Source organism: Podarcis erhardii (assembly GCF_964252035.2).
Source record: "Podarcis erhardii genome assembly, chromosome: 1".
In the NCBI taxonomy this organism is placed as follows: Eukaryota; Metazoa; Chordata; class Lepidosauria; order Squamata; family Lacertidae; genus Podarcis; species Podarcis erhardii.
Window position 1 is genome coordinate 98857442 of NC_138497.1, and position 15972 is coordinate 98873413.

The window sequence follows — 15972 nt, forward strand, 5'->3', positions numbered from 1 at the left end:
AATAATAATAATTATAATTATTTAATATCTTACTCCTGAATAAATAAAAACATCACAGAACTGTAACTATTAGCTCTTTTAGTTGCAATTTCAAAACACAAGACCAAATTATTGTATTTTACAGGAGCATCAGTGTGTATGGCACTTTACAAGAGAGCAGGTTCCAGTATTACAATCTCAGCGATCTCAGGTTCCAGCACTTACAATCTCAGAAAGTATGGGTAATGTCACTGAACTCTAGTTCCCACCGGCTTCAGCCACCAAGCCCAAAGGTCAAATATTATAGGAGTTGTAGTTCAGCAAGAGTGCCCCTGCCATGCTGTGGCCCTGAGGTTCCTCATGCCTGTTTTAAGCACATTCTCTTAAGGCTTACATACATGATCATCTCTTTTTATCCTCAATAGTCCTGTGAGATACGGAGGTTGAGAGGCAAGCCAGTTATTAAGGCTCCCAGCATAGTTCATTGTTCAGCAGGGATCAAGATAATTATGCCCTGCTTAAAGTTATTTTCTAGTGTTGAAAAGCAAGACAGCACACTGACAAAAAAATACAGACAAATTCTGCAATGTAGAAAAAAAGAGACACACACAAAATAGTTAGGGAGTTTTATTGCAACCTGCATTTATAAGTATGTAAGATCAGAGTTCAGTATTTCCCATGTTAATTGTCAAAATAATCTGTTTCCAACTCACTATTTTGTCAATTTCTCTTACTACTGTTTATCAAATTCTACTCTGCTGCCATATTTTTTAAAAAACAAATGTCCTCCCCTTATTACACAACTATGAATTTTTTAAAAATTCAAGTGTATAGAAAACTGTAAAGTACAAGATGGTAACAGTACCCTTAACTTCAAATATGTTTCATAAAAAGATTACGTTTTCTGCAACACGACCCAGATCTGTTAAAATGGTTGGCTTCATTATTAGTAATAAATTAGTGGAACATTTGTTATTGTGGCACTTTAGTAGGTTAGATGTACATCCGTTGCATACTGCATTTATGCTATATTGTTCAGAGCAGGGAGCAAACTTTCAAACTCGCTCTGGTCTCCTTAAGGCGTTAGACGTTTAGGATCACGAGGGAACATGGACGTTTGCCTGACATTGCTCAGTCCAAGGAACAGCATGGTGACTCTTTCCAACCCTGTAAAATTAAATCCAGTCTCATCAGCTAGGTGTAAACATATACAGATATACATATACATGAGCCAACAGAGTGGTTCATGAGTCGCGTCAAGCTTTGTACTCAATGTGCTCCTCTGCTGTACAGCCAGGAGGGGATAGAAAGTTTTCACTTTAGTTTTTAATTCAATGCAATTTAACAGGTCATCCAAACCTTAATCCGTGGTTCATTGAAACAAACCAACCCATTGCTGGAAGGTAGCTTGTTGGGTTTGGATGGATCACCAAGCTTGCAGTTCATCACAAACAGAAGCAAACACAGTTTGAGCTGCTACATTTGCTGAAAAGAATTTTGTTGGAGGGCATCACCACACCCCAAAGCCTCATATGCACAGCAGGCTGCCCCATTAGCTTCTGCTGAGAGCGCTCTCATCCCTTAAACACTACCACATGCTCATTAGATCTGCAGCACAAACAATGCATCGTAGCAGGCTAAGCTCAAAATCCACTGTGTGGTTCACTGCTACAAATTCTTCAAAATATGTAATTTCTATTTCTATTAATATTTAAAGCAGCCTTATGCAAAAAGTACCACCAATCTGAAAGCCTGATATCTGAAGTTGTTTGGATTTTTAGTTTGGCAAAGACGGGATCCAGCACCGTTTTTACCAAGAAAAGAATGCAGGAGGCACTTACAGGATATACTGATTAACCTTTCCCAGGCTTGTGGATTCTTCTCCGTAAATCTACCCCTAGCTGTTTTGCCTTTAGCCTGGTTTCAGAGCTTGGCTGAGATAAAAAGAGGATAGGAAGCAGAAGTGAGGTAGGTTAATCCCACCTTCTCTTATTCTGCAAACACTTCCCTGGCCGTCCCTTCAATTAGCAATATGAGGGAAAGATGGGTTTGGGAAACCTGCATTTCCCTTCAAAATGTGAAAGTCTGTGAGGCTGGTGGGGCTAGAGCCCGGAACAATTTTCCTTCTCAGCTGAAGCCACACCAGAAGAGTTAGCAATGGAATAGTATCCCATTGCTTGCTGTATTTGAGTAGCGTAACATGGTTGTACAGTGGGTGCTCGGGTTGTGAACATGATCCTTGCGGGAGGCACGTTCGCAACCCGCAGCGTTCGCGACCTGCGCACGTGCGGGTCACAATTCGGTGCTTCTGCATAAGTGCAAAGTGCGATTGAGCACTTCTGTATATGTGACGAAACCCGGAAGTAACCGTTCCGGTACTTCCGGGTTCGGCGCGGTGCGCAACCCAAAATCGCACAACCCAAAGCGTCTGTAACCCGGGGTATGACTGTACTATTCCGTGTTTGTCATGTGCTAATTACTGCCTGCAAAATTGTTCTTGTAAAATCAGCAAAGTTTTGCCATATAAAGCAAGTTGCATAACCTGTAAATGAAAAAGTGTTAAATAAATCACCAACTTTGTACTTGGGGGAAAAAATGTTCAAGTTTGGTCCAAATACAACCAGTGGAGGTGGGGGAGAATTAAATGAGTTTCATCAAAACGCACTGAGTATCCTAGACTTTATATCATTACCTCTATTAACAGCAGGAATAAATCTCCATCAAATAAACAACCGCTTTCTTTCTTCATCATTCAGTGCCCCACTAGTGGGAAGAGGGGCTGGAAAGGAAACACCACCGCTAACAAGCAGTAGGATTTTCTCCTTTGATTGTGGGCTTTTGAATCTTGTCCGATCTTTTCCTTTGATAGTTGTCTTGTAGAAAGGAAAGCAAAGCTTAAAGCATGGATTGTTTTATAAATCTCAGAGATAAGAAGCTTAGGATGTTTCTCAAACATACACATCCCTGGTAAATCCAGGTTAGCTTTCCAAATTAAGCTCAAATGCTATGATCATCTTTGTTGTAAAACTGTCCTTCCATATGATGATAATCCAGGGCCAGAATACAATGAAAATAAAATAAGCTACGTTACCTATGCCACCACCAGCATGGGGAGGTGCACCAAAACGGAAGGAATCAATGTAAGACTTAATTTTCTCTAAATCTGTAAAAGAAATAGATTATTTTGCTTCACGTCCAATTCTCGTTAGCACAGCAAAAGCATGCAGCATAAATAGAAAGAATACACATTAATCCAAAGTAGTTCAGTTTCTGGACAGCTCCCCCCCGCAACAGACTATTACTGTTTTGCACAAATCCAGTGTGCTTAGTAGCCAAAGCTGTGTTGATCCTGTTGTTGCTGTTTAAAAATTGAACAGAAGATATGAGCAGCAGCTCTGTTTAAGGGGTTACACCCCCACCCAAAAAAGTAAATCCACAGAACAGCAGGATATTGCTTTCGGCTTTAATATAGTACAGGGAAAGGCACCAGGTCCACCAGCCCCCAGGCCCACCTGTCCTTTCTGTAACTGACATCCTACCTGGGGACAATATTCTTTGATTTCCCTTCAGCAACTAACAGCTGCATGTTTACCAAATGATAAAATGATTACCCTGAAACACCTGCAGGTATCCAAATCCACTTTTGTGCATCCCCTGCATTTAAGTCCACCTGACAATTCAACATATTTGATGGTCCCCTGAGCTTTTGGGTGGATGGAACTGAAATATAATTGTAGCGAGACTGACAAATATTGTACAGAATAGAAACTCGTGACCTGGGGAAAGTTCCCTGGAACAGGCACCCTTAGAAAAGTTGTTTGTGGCTGAAAACTTGTTGGACACATTTGTTATATGTTGCTAAGACACTTGGCTGTGTTCTGACTAAGATCCTACACTTAGGGCCCATCAAAATCAACATAGTAAGTTAGATACCGCTTAATTTCAATGGGAAGTAACTTAAATTTGGATCTAACCATTATATTTCTATACAAAGAATAAGGCTTCCATTTCCTGCTCTAATCTCTCCTCTTCATATCCTTGTTGCATGCATTGATTTGAAAGTGAAAGACAGGATTATATATATATCTGAAATATTACCAATGCCATGGTGCAAAGCTCTCTCAGTCAGCAGCTGAGGATCGTGAACTCGCTGAGCCCCAGACAAAATTTCTTCTCCCCTCATGAACATATCATAGGAGTTGGATGTTTTCTTTTTAAAAAAAGATTGAATTTTAGTAACTAGCAGTTAAACGGTATGCAAAATTTGGCCGTTGTTAAGCACAGATTATGCCCATCCCACTTCCAACGGAGAAGGCAGGCCTCTCCTTCCCTTGTGTCCACTGCTTTCAAAATTGCTGAAACTGTCAGTACAATAGCAGCATCTTTTTCCATTGGAGATCATGGGACTTGTAGTAAGAAAAACAAACAAACAAACACCTGCTGCTAGCATTGGTTTTAGTTCCTGAAGGAACCTGTGCAAAGGACAATGATCAGTTCAGATTATGAGACCCATACCTACTCAACACCTGACTTTAAACTTACTACATAAATATGATATAATTGTGGCACAAACTCCATGCCAGGCCAATCCCCTATTGACACCTGAAAGAGGCCTGCAATGTTCCATCATATTTCACAGCAATCAAAACACTGATAAGCATGCGACAATTTACTTACAGGATTTGCTGGATCTGGCATTGTGTAGAAAGGTCTTACAGCCAGAGGGTATTTGTCAAGAATATAGAAGTCTGTGTCATACTGCAAAATACCAGGTATAAATAAAATTAAGGGTTTTTTTTTGAAGGAAAGAGGTTTTAAAAAACAACAACTAAATAATACATATCTAAAAATTTGAGGAGTTTAACAACACATGATTTTGCTAATCAGTTAATTCCAAAGTTAATTCCAACAAGTTTAAGGAAGTTAAATTTGATAGTATCACGCAGGTTCTAAGACAGCATATTAAAAACACTGTAAAATTCTATATGAATGACCTGCTACAAATGTAAACAATTTCCTGTGTCAAGCATACCTGTTCAAACTTGTTCCAAAAATACGCTTTACTGCTATATTAAGGATTCAAAGTAATTTTTAAAAGGTTTACCTTTTCCTTCACCAGTCGACCCAAGAGCTTTTCACTTGGTGTACTGAAAGCAAAGATTTTAAGGTTCAGGTTAAAGCAGCTTTTTTATAGTTCGTGTTTCTGAGTCTTTATGCACTGATCTTTGAAAAGCTGTACAAATCCCACAAATGAGAAAATACGTGTATAGATCCACTCATGCCATTCAATTGTTTTAGGCCAACCCTGGATGAATGTGATACTGTATTATTGGTCATGGGAGCCAGACAAGCTCCAAATGTTGGATCAGGAGTGGCTGGTTTTATTGCTTACCACCCAAGCCTGCAGTGGGCTTTATTCCCTGCTGGTCTCTGCTTGGCCACATGACTAAAAGGGACCAGACCAGACTCTGCAGTATGTTATGCAGAGGTGGCTATGCAGTCACTATTTGCATACTCCACTTCCATATACTGCATTCATAATAATGCCTACACAATTAATTGTTTCGCTAAATGTGTCTGTGAGAACCAAGATTGGCTCTGGTATAGTACACTTCGTTTCCTGCAGTGGGAGTGCCCTCCCTGTATGCTTTCCATTCTCCAGTATACAACTGGCATCTTTAGGCACACTCCACTTAGGATCACTGGTTGCTAGCTTCAGGCAATTCAAAGCGCCACAGAGATTTTTTTTAAAAAATGAAACTACTATAATACTTATAGCAAAAGGCCCAACGCTACACGTTTTTCTTTTGCAGTAGGGTGGTCAGGACATTTGTTTACTCCTGAGATATTGTGAGCCTATAAAGAGACACATAACCATCTGGAGAAGCAGACAGAAAGTAAGCTGTCACTGCTTTACAGAATTGTATGTCTTCATTAGACAGAAACTATGTTAAGTCTAAGTAATATTTCCTAGGGATGCTTAAATGGGTATAAGACCCACTGACTCCAATGGATGCATTTCTGAATAAGCATGCATACAACGAAACTCTTAGGATGTTCAAGCCTCTATAATGAACATAGTTCACAAACATGGAAGCCAGACTTCCTTATTTTGTGCAGAAGACAAATTTAATCAGAAGGCTTTCCATCATCTGTTGATTAACTGGACAGGTCAAATATTTGTTTTGGTAAATAATCACATCAACTTTTCTCCATTAAAGTAATTTTACGTTCCAGAATGAACTATTGTAATCCCAGGACCGAGGATTTTCAGTTTGTTTGTTTTTAAACAGACCACTGTTTACAGAAAGAAGAAGCTGTTACACTGCTCTGGGTGGTCTAGGATGAATTAAGGGACAAGAGAGAGACTTCAGGGCCACACAGATTTGGGTTGACCTGTTTATAGACAGCTCCCGGCTATACTGCACCACCAGGTTTGTTCCCTCCACTTAAGAGCTTGGATTCTGGAACAGATGTTTTATACTACTTGGAATGGTGAGAAACCAACATTTAAGGTGCTCTTCACACATCACATTCTTAACAAGGAGAATTATTTTAATGGGGCGTCTCTCTATTTTGTACATGAGTGCATAATGGTGGCAATTCCTATAGCTGGAAAAGTGTGACAGGCTTGTGTTGGCATTCCAGCAAATGTATGAACTGTTTTCACAGCGACATGTAATCCAAATGTAGTCCCAAAATGGTTACATCTGCAATACCAATAGATATGGCACTAATCTTTCCCATCAACATGAGTGTACCTGAGATCATCTTCATCCCCCATCTCTACTCCAGCTTCCCGAAGCATGGCCAGAGCTTCTCGGTACTCTAGCCTCAACGTCGGCTCCAAGAACTTGAATGGGTCACATGGAAATTGTTTGCTCACAGTCTGGATCTCCGTTTGAAACCTTCACGTAAAAAAGATTGCCATTTTCAACAAAAGCAAAAACACAGAAGAGAAAAGGCACTACCCTTCTTCACCACAAGAGCTCACTCTGACACCATGCAACATTTATGATCTATGTTTTTCTGACTTCCTTCAACAACAAAAAAGATTGGATGAAATGCGAGGAGATTTTCATCATCAGATCTCAGGGAGTAAGAAGGAGCACATGCAAGACCCTCAGGTATTATGGGCCTAAACTATGAAGGGCCCTAAAGGCAAGAATTGGCACTGAATTTAGCCTGGAAACAACCTGTAACCACGAATCTCATATAAAACAGGTTATAATGGAAAATCAATTTGGCTGCTGTATTCTGAACCAGTTGCTGTTTCCAGGCAGCCACACCCTGTCTTGAGGGCATTATGGTAGCCAACTGTAGGGGTTATCAGTAAATGTGCTACTGTATTCATATTGCTATTTTCCACAAAAAGCTGCAAAAGGTTGTTGCTGCTCCTGGTCACAGTTTCAAGCTGGGCATATAGAAGGGGACTGTGGTCCAAGAGAATTCTGCAGCTGCAAGCTTAAGTATCCTCCAGAATGTTATGAAACTGTCCTGTATGAGGTGTGATGCCAAAGTGGGAAAGCATGCTAAGCCTTTGTAACAACAATACTAACTGTAATGTACATGGCTATGTGGCAGCCCTTACATCCGAGAGCAGCCTTATGGCCTTACCATTCCATCCACAAAAACCTGTGGGTTGCCCTTCGATGCAGCTCAGAAAGCTGTTGTCGGGAGGAAGACAGCAAAAGGAAACAGTTCATGGCCTACAACCTAATCCTAAAATGGGCCAAGGGGCTGTACATCATTCCCATGGCATATATATCCTTACTGTTCTGTAGTCTACAATAGGGAGCGAATGGATTTCATGCCAAAGGGATCTGTTTGGCTTTTCCCCAGAAATCTGAATTCCACCAGCAAAATTCAAGTGTAAATAGTAGTTTAGAAAGAGAGCTTGATGCTTCCAGTTAAGGAATGAGTGCATCTTCGTCCAGGAATTTATTTTCAGGGCCAAAACTTGAGCACTCAGTTCTTTCACCCCAACCCATTCCTGCAAAACCACTCCCCCCCCCAGCCCCAATTATATTTGTTTCAGCAGCCTAGCTTGGAAACAAAAGTTGCTGCTATTGTTACACAACTCAGAATCAAATATCAAATCTACTTCAGGTATTCCAGAGATCTCCCAGTAGATTTATTCTCTGCCCACCCCTGGTCTAGAATGGGTTTGTGTGTGAAAGAGCTGAGTGCTCAGTTTTGGCCCTGAAAACAGATTCCTGGACGAAGATGCACTTGTTCCTTAATTGTAAGCGTATTCTCTGCCTACCCCTGGTCTATAAAAAAATATTAGGGGCCAAAAAGGATGATACGTGTAGGTATGAGAAGAAATCTGAAAGGCAGTTCAGCAGGGCAAGAACAAGTATTCACAAGCTGTATCAGACTAAAGGACCACACAGTCCAGCACTCTGTATCCAACACTGACTAGTTTGATGCTTACAAACAGGGCAATGAATTGAGAGAGTCACCTATGTTGTTCAGCAGCATAACACCTATGAACACAGAGGCTCCTTCTTAGCTATTATAACCAAGAAAGGCCTATTCATGAATCTATTTAATCCTTTTAAGAAGCCATCAAGGCTTCTTAAAGCCATCAAGTTCATACTGCATTAGAGAAACATGAAATGCTTTTATGCTTGTCTTTAACCTGCTTCCATTCTATTATTTCACTGACTTATGGTCCATCAGTAGAAAGAAAAAGAGATTTCTCTCTACTCATGTAGTTCCTCGTATGCAAGATCATGCTTGTGCCCTGCTAGCAGACTTCAGTATCAAAAACTGTACTTCTTGCAAGATAGAAAAAGCTGAGATTTGGTGTACAGATAGTCAAAAGTTATCCTGATTACAGATCCATCTGGCAACAGGGTACTTTTATGACTGTTGCCTGTAAGACATGATACAAACTCTCTTTCTCACATTAGCTTTGTCACTCCAGACAACATTAAATAGCCTCTCATTTTCTATGGTTTCTATAGCATGTAATTTACTTCTTACCTTTCTTGGAGTCCTTTGAATATCTGCACCATGGTGTCTGCGATCTCATCCACCACCTCATGATAATGGTAATTAAAGGCCATTTCAATATCCAGACCAACAAACTCTGTCAGGTGTCTATGAGTATTAGAGTCTTCTGCCCTAAACACTATACAAAGGGGGAGAACGTTTTAAATTACTTTAAGATCCTGAACAAATGGGTCTCAGTAGAGACTAGCTTCAGACAGACACTCTAGCACCAAATTACTATTTTAAATAGACAGAACAATAGCTCTTATCTGAAACAGGACTCTAATCTCCTGCCAGAGAGACCCCTGTTAAACACCAAAATGGTCATTGTGGTAGTAAAATTTCTGCAAGTGACTCTGAATCCTGGCAAGGAGGTGCTGTTGGCTCCCCTGGGAGATAACAGTTCAACAACAGCTGTCCATGCTCTGAGTTGGGAGCTAAACCACTAGATCAGGACAAATACAGGGCTCTTTTTGTGACTTGAGAGTGCAGCTCCTATCTGAAAACCGCAGTCTGTGCTATTCCCAAACTTGTGAAGATTTAGAACAGTAACACACACCAGTGTGCATGTAGGTCCTTTGAACACCATCAAGAAACAATTTAAGCCAACAATGAAGTCAGTGAGACTTACAAATATTTTTGTATTATCTCAGAATATTTCCCCAGTTCATATATTACACAGTGGTATTTCTCCTGCCATGGAAAAGTAGCTTTTATCTCTATCTCCACCCACATTTTATATTATGGTACCTATGATCCAGGGTCTCTGTGTCAACCAATACTTTGTGCAATTTCTCTCCATCGAAAAGAAATAGGCGGGGGCAGGAGCTAAAGTAGTGCAGCTTTGGTGTGCAGCACTTGGTTCTTATATTCAAGAATATGTTTGGGGATATGAGGTGCACGGATTGCTCTACAATACAAAAATGAGTACAGTACTCCCCTGTAATTTATAGATCAGGGAAGGGGAGAGGGAAGATAAGCACATGCTATCTATGATGATAATCCAAACTGATATATTGTGAAAAATCAGAACATGAAAATATTTTGCACCGTCTAATTTAGGATGTATTGATTTTCAGCAAGCCCACATTAATAAAACCTCTAGGGCTGCCAAGCTTGTAGGCTTCTATTAAGTTCATTGAGAGATTAACCATTACAGTTGCAGTCATCTTTTTCTCTGCCAGGAAACAGCTGTATGATACTTCCAACAACCACTAGAGAACACCATAGCTCTGTTCACTGTTCTCACGTCAGCTGAAAATATTACATTTGTTCCGCCTGCAAACCCTGTCAAACTGCCATATGGATTAGCAGCCTTTGCATGAAACTTTTGTTTGGTTTGCAGATTAGAAAGGAAAAGGCCTCGCAATGCTCAGTACGTGCATAACCTGAACATTTAGTGCACGCTGGCTCCAGAGACATGACTGTTGCATTAGTAAGAAAGGGGGAAAAACAAAAGAGCTTTCCTCACCTGGCCCAATGCAGAAAACCTTGTCAAAGTCAGCACAGATACACATTTGCTTATAAAGCTGTGGGGACTGTGCAAGGTAGGCACTGCTTTTGAAGTAAGAAACAGTAAACACATTGGCACCACCTTCGCTGGCAGCTGAAAAATAAATGCATTTATCTATAAAGCAGGAGCAAACTTAAGTGATGTATTTTTCTTGATTTCTTCAATTATTGCATGCAACTGACAATTCAGCAAGTACACTTTCAGAGATGAAAATGGAATGTTTAAACACTTTCTCCAAGGGTCAGAAGACACCACCCGGCGCCATTTTGCTGACTGAGGTAAATTACAAGATGGCACTTCCCCTCCAACACTACCACCACTCCACATATAGAAGCTGCCCGGCAAATGAATCTTACTTCGACACAGTCAATAGGATAGCACCAGACAGACCCAACGGCATTGTTCTTGGGAGGGTATACACAGCTCTAATGTCCAGCAAAGGTGAATGGCCTCAGAGTTCAGGAGGAATGGCTGTAGGGACTGCTGCCACCGCCCCAGCACCTGAAGCAACTGCCACACACTACCTAAAAATAGGGCTGGCCGTAGTAATAATGCCTGACACATTTGGTATCACCTAGGTCTGTGTTGTTAGGGTCGACAGACCCAAGCCTTCTGCAATATGCTGGAATGAAGAGCAACCTTCCAAGCCCGATTCTCACCTTCTTTCCCTATCTATGGTGCTAAAATGGACTTAAAACCAAGACAAGCTAAAATGCCTGCTCCAGAAGAGGAGGAATGTGGCATGAGGCATTCAGGTGGGGTTTTATAGGAGAAGGGAGGAACTGCAGTAAGAATGTTGCATTGCAATCCATATTCTACTATTTCCATTCCTTTCCAGACTATGGATTTTGGCTTCACACAGCCAATGGCAGTGAGAGGGGGCAGGTGGGTGGCTTGTCTGTAGGTCCCAGTGGGCACATGAATTGGCTGTTGCCAGCCACTGCTGTAACTACACAATATAGTTTGTTTTCAATGTTTGTTATATTGCCTTTGGTTGAAAGCAGCCTTGCATTTAAGCAGTAGCCTAGTAGCCACCGGTGACAAGGAGCTCTGTGTAGAGGAGTGAACAGGCTGGCAAAGGAGAAATGAAGCAGTATATCCACCCTGTGTCCAACAAACAAACCAATAAAGGAACAGGAGAAGCCTCCCCCCCCCCCAATATGAACCAAATATATAAATGCAAAAGTTAGCTGCTGTGGGAAAGATAGATCTCTCTGTCTCTCTTCTGCCAGCCCCAAGCAGCCTAGGAAGCCTTTCTGCAGGCCAGCTCATTTTTCTGGGCTTCAAGACTGGTTAAACAGATGTAGAAACCTACACAAAATGCTAAGGAATAAGCCTGTTTCTCTACCCTGAGATTACTGGAGAGTGCACCAACTTTTGTTTTTCCAAAGGATACAGCAGCATCTTTTTTAAAAAGAAAAGAAAAGAAAAGGTTTTAATGTGCAATTGATTACTTAAAAATCAGTGAATCCTTTATGGTTCGATAATATACTCCCCCCCCCACCTGCACAATAGTGTACTGCCTCCAAAATTGCAAATTTATTTGAATCTATTACAAATAACCAGTACATACCAGAAATAATCTTTGGAGTCTGAATTTCCACAAACCCCTTGTGAATGAGTGTTTCTCGAAAAAGCTGGCAAATGCCAGACTGCAGGCGAAAGACAGCTTGGCTAGTGGAGGTCTGTTAAAGAGAAGATATTACACTAAGATTTCTAGCTTTATTTCACTTGCTGGACACTGTTTGAATTTTATCAGGACAACAGATTTCATTAAACAGTTCTCTCAAGAGAAATTTTTATTACCCAAAGGCCTGCAGAGGAAACTTTCTGATAGGTTTGCACAAAAAGAGCAAGCAAAGCTGCTAAAAATCTGTACCAACAGCTGAGACAAAGGGGTTGATTAACTTTTATTCATCATATAGATATACAGGTAAGGCGTTTAGACAAAAGTTACAAAGGTACAACTGTCTTCTATAGAACGACATTATAGCATTCTGCTACCAATAGCTGAATCCGCTCTACAGTAGTCATTGCACGCATCCATAATGAATATATAGAAGTAAAAATAATGCTTAATGTAAACTAGATGAAAAAACCAAATTGATAAAATATATATAGAGAGGCTATACAAAGTCACCCACTCCCGTCACCCACACACAGCAAAGAAAAGTCAGCTCAATACAGAGTTGGAGGTAAAATCTAATGCAGTGATGGGTGTGGGGGGGGGGGAACCTTCTGCCATTTCTCCCCTCCAATACAATAGTTCTTCTTCCAAAACAGAGACAAGCTTGATACTGCTCAGAGATCACAGAGATTGCTTGCTTGCAAAACAGTTAACATACCAGCATGCTATGCAAATCAAGAACCCTGAGGTTTATTGTGAAGAAAAAATAAATAATAGTTAAAAGCAAACCCACAACTGCGTTGCCAACATACAGCTGCATGTGTCTATACAGTAATGGCATTTTTTATCCTCCCCTTCCCCCACCATCTGTGCCTCCTAAATAAGGATGTGCGTCACTGTTCTGTTTACTGCAACTTTTTCAAGATGCCTACCTTTTCAGTTAGGTTGAGATGTGTGGTTTTTCACATGACATGACGCCAAGCCACAGATGTGCAGAAACGAATACAAATGTGATACATCTGTCAGGGTTTTTTTGTTTTCAAATAAAGTTGCTTTTTCGTTTTTGTTTTAAACACAACGGACTGCATTTTTTAAACCAAAGCTTGCTTTCATTTCTTCACTGGAAAGTTGCAGATTCTAGTTAATTAAAATAGTGCGAGAAAGTGGCTGGTACCATCTTTCTGGTTTGGTTTCCCACCCCCCTCTGTTTTGTTTTTAGCCACGTGAGATCTTAACCACAGTCACACTGCGTTCCTAAAGTAGAGGGTTCAGCGCAACCTGACTTTGTTTTCAGCTGATTGGTGGAAATAAAGTCTGGCTTGAAGTGCAGAGGCTCATCTCTAACAAACATACAGGCTCATCTCTAACAAAGCTGTGCAAAGTACAGGAGGCATAGCTGCAAGGAAGCACAGCATGAGATGTGCTTTATGTGACGCACACACGACTGTGTTCTGCACAAACAAAACAAAAAGACTCGTAGAAGAGAGTGAAAACTAAGCAACCACCAGCGGCTTAGTCTCACCACAACCACCCCCATAATATATTTAGCCTACATTAAAAAATATATACAAATGCTTGCACAACATTTTTGTTGGAGTGCTCTTGATAATTTGCTGTCTTGCTAAATAATAAGAGCAATGAACTGAATACAGAGTTTGGCTTTTGCGTTCATTACAACAGCCTGAATGTATTATACAATCTAATGAGTTATTTTGTTAACTAGGCTAGTACAGTATATGATTAGTACAGTACAGTACAGTACAGTACAGTATATGGGGAAATCCAGCCAGATGGGCAGGGTATAGTGAAATTATTATTATTATTACCAAGTGCTGCCAGATCTACACTCCATTTTAGTTTATCTTCAAAAATAGTTCTGCTGTAAAAAAAAAATAACCATTGTGTATTGTTCAACATCTTCACAAGGAACTAGGCTTTGGCAAATTTCTAGGGCTAAAAACAGAAGCAGATGCTTTCAATCTCTCTCTCACAGACCTGGTGGAGAAAAGCGAGGGGCACATGAGCCCTCACATTCTCATATCTCATTAAGCCATAGTTTGGCTCACTGTCACATGTGAACAAGACCAATGTCAACAGTATTAGGTTAGATGGATGAATGGTCTGTCCCTATATAAGGCCAAACCCAGAGAACTAACAGATTTCTGTCAATAAGCAGCATTTGGTTGCTCTTTTATTTCTTCCTCCTTACTCAAAGTTTAAGGAAAGCAAATCATGTTAAATATATATTTTTAGGTGACTTCTAACAATGAGACCCCTAAATAGCAAATAACCTCTATCAACCAAACCCTGGCCAATGAATTCTAATCCAGGGGCTAAGTTTTAGTACAGCAGCGCTATATCTTTAACTAGGAAAGAAAAGGAATCTTGAGTTACTATCTAATCCTCAAATTCAGCTGACATATCTAGCAAAGTAGCACAATGTGCTGCCACAGGCCCTAAAACTAAAATTCTTGATATGGGACCCTACAACAAAAGCTCTGGAAAAGCAATTTGATGGAGACAAATGATCACTGCTCAAGAAAATATACTGCAAGATCCCCAAGACTGGAAGTTGAACCTTAAGCAGGTTTTGACCTTGAAGTGAAGATGCAGATTAGGGAACAGACAATAAACAAAGGCTGAACTTGTTTCTGTTACCTAATTTATTACTGAGTAATTCCCAGATTAGATTAGATATGTAACCAAAACATTTACGTCAACTCAACTAGGGCAAATCATTTTTGTTTGTTTGTTTCAAAGTGTCACAATGAAGCCTTAGATAATAATAAAAAAAGAAGGGAACAATTTTGGTTCTCCTTTGTCGAAGGTGGCTAAAGTCTGAGTTTCATGTGCTAACAGAAGTCCACTTTAAAGAAATAGCATAGGAATCTCTGAATCACAGGCTACAAGACTCTGATATCAATTTGCCTTTTCATTCCATTGTCCACTACATACGGCATGTCAGAAACTAGAAAAATTTCACTTCATTTCTTTCGTCTAGATACAGGAATCTCTTTAAGTTTACTGTTTCTTGGAATTACAAAGTCACTTTTTAAAATAAATTTATTTTTACTTGTGTTGACAGTGGCCAGTTATTCAGGCTGAAGCTCTACAATGTTTACTACAAGTGTTGAATTTGTATAAAATCTACAATAGTAGCAAGCGCATTAAAAATGAAACATATCAAATGTGGTGTAGTGGTTAAGAGTGGTAGTCTCGTAATCTGGGGAACTGGGTTCGCGTCTTTGCTCCCCCACATGCAGCTGCTGGGTGACCTTGGGCCAGTCATACTTCTTTGAAGTCTCTCAGCCCCACTCACCTCACAGAGTGTTTGTTGTGGGGGAGGAAGGGCAAGGAGAATGTTAGCCGCTTTGAGACTCCTTAAAGGGAGTGAAAGGCAGGATATCAAATCCAAACTACTCTTCTTCTTCTTCTTCTTCTTCTTCTTCTTCTTCTTCTTCTACCTGCAGGATTCAAATCTTACTAGCTTGATGAGAACCATGCTTCCACGTCACCTGGATCAGCTTATCTTAAACTTTCTAATTAGCTATAACAGGCATAGCTACCTATTTATGGACTTAAAGCCAAGTTTACATGGTATACTAATGTGCTTATGATTGCACAGAGACATCTATTTTTATTTTAAAATGTACTACATTCATATCCTACCTTCTCTCCATCTTTGGCCAGTCACTTGCTCTCAGGCTAACCTACCTCACACAGTTACTGTGTGGATAAAATGAAGGATAACTGTATACACCACATTGAGATCAGCCAGTGAGCTTCATGACTGAGTGAGGATGTCAACCACAGGTCCAGCACTCTATTCACTAAACCACACTGGGTCTAAAGT

At 40.4% G+C, this 15972-nt stretch overlaps 1 protein-coding gene across 1 annotated transcript in view; it reads right to left on the minus strand.

Moving 5' to 3' along the window:
• Positions 1-590: 590 nt before the first annotated feature.
• DARS1 (aspartyl-tRNA synthetase 1) overlaps positions 591-15972 on the minus strand; it is a 48155-nt gene continuing 32773 nt past the window's right edge. Inside the window, exons 8-16 of the mRNA XM_081872333.1 lie at positions 12066-12177; positions 10451-10585; positions 8971-9118; positions 6741-6887; positions 5084-5126; positions 4657-4737; positions 4078-4189; positions 3071-3142; positions 591-1146 (exon numbers count right to left, since the gene is read on the minus strand). Of these exons, the coding sequence (XP_081728459.1) occupies positions 1055-1146; positions 3071-3142; positions 4078-4189; positions 4657-4737; positions 5084-5126; positions 6741-6887; positions 8971-9118; positions 10451-10585; positions 12066-12177 (942 nt within the window). The 3' untranslated portion in view covers positions 591-1054. The remainder of the gene's footprint in view (positions 1147-3070; positions 3143-4077; positions 4190-4656; positions 4738-5083; positions 5127-6740; positions 6888-8970; positions 9119-10450; positions 10586-12065; positions 12178-15972) is intronic.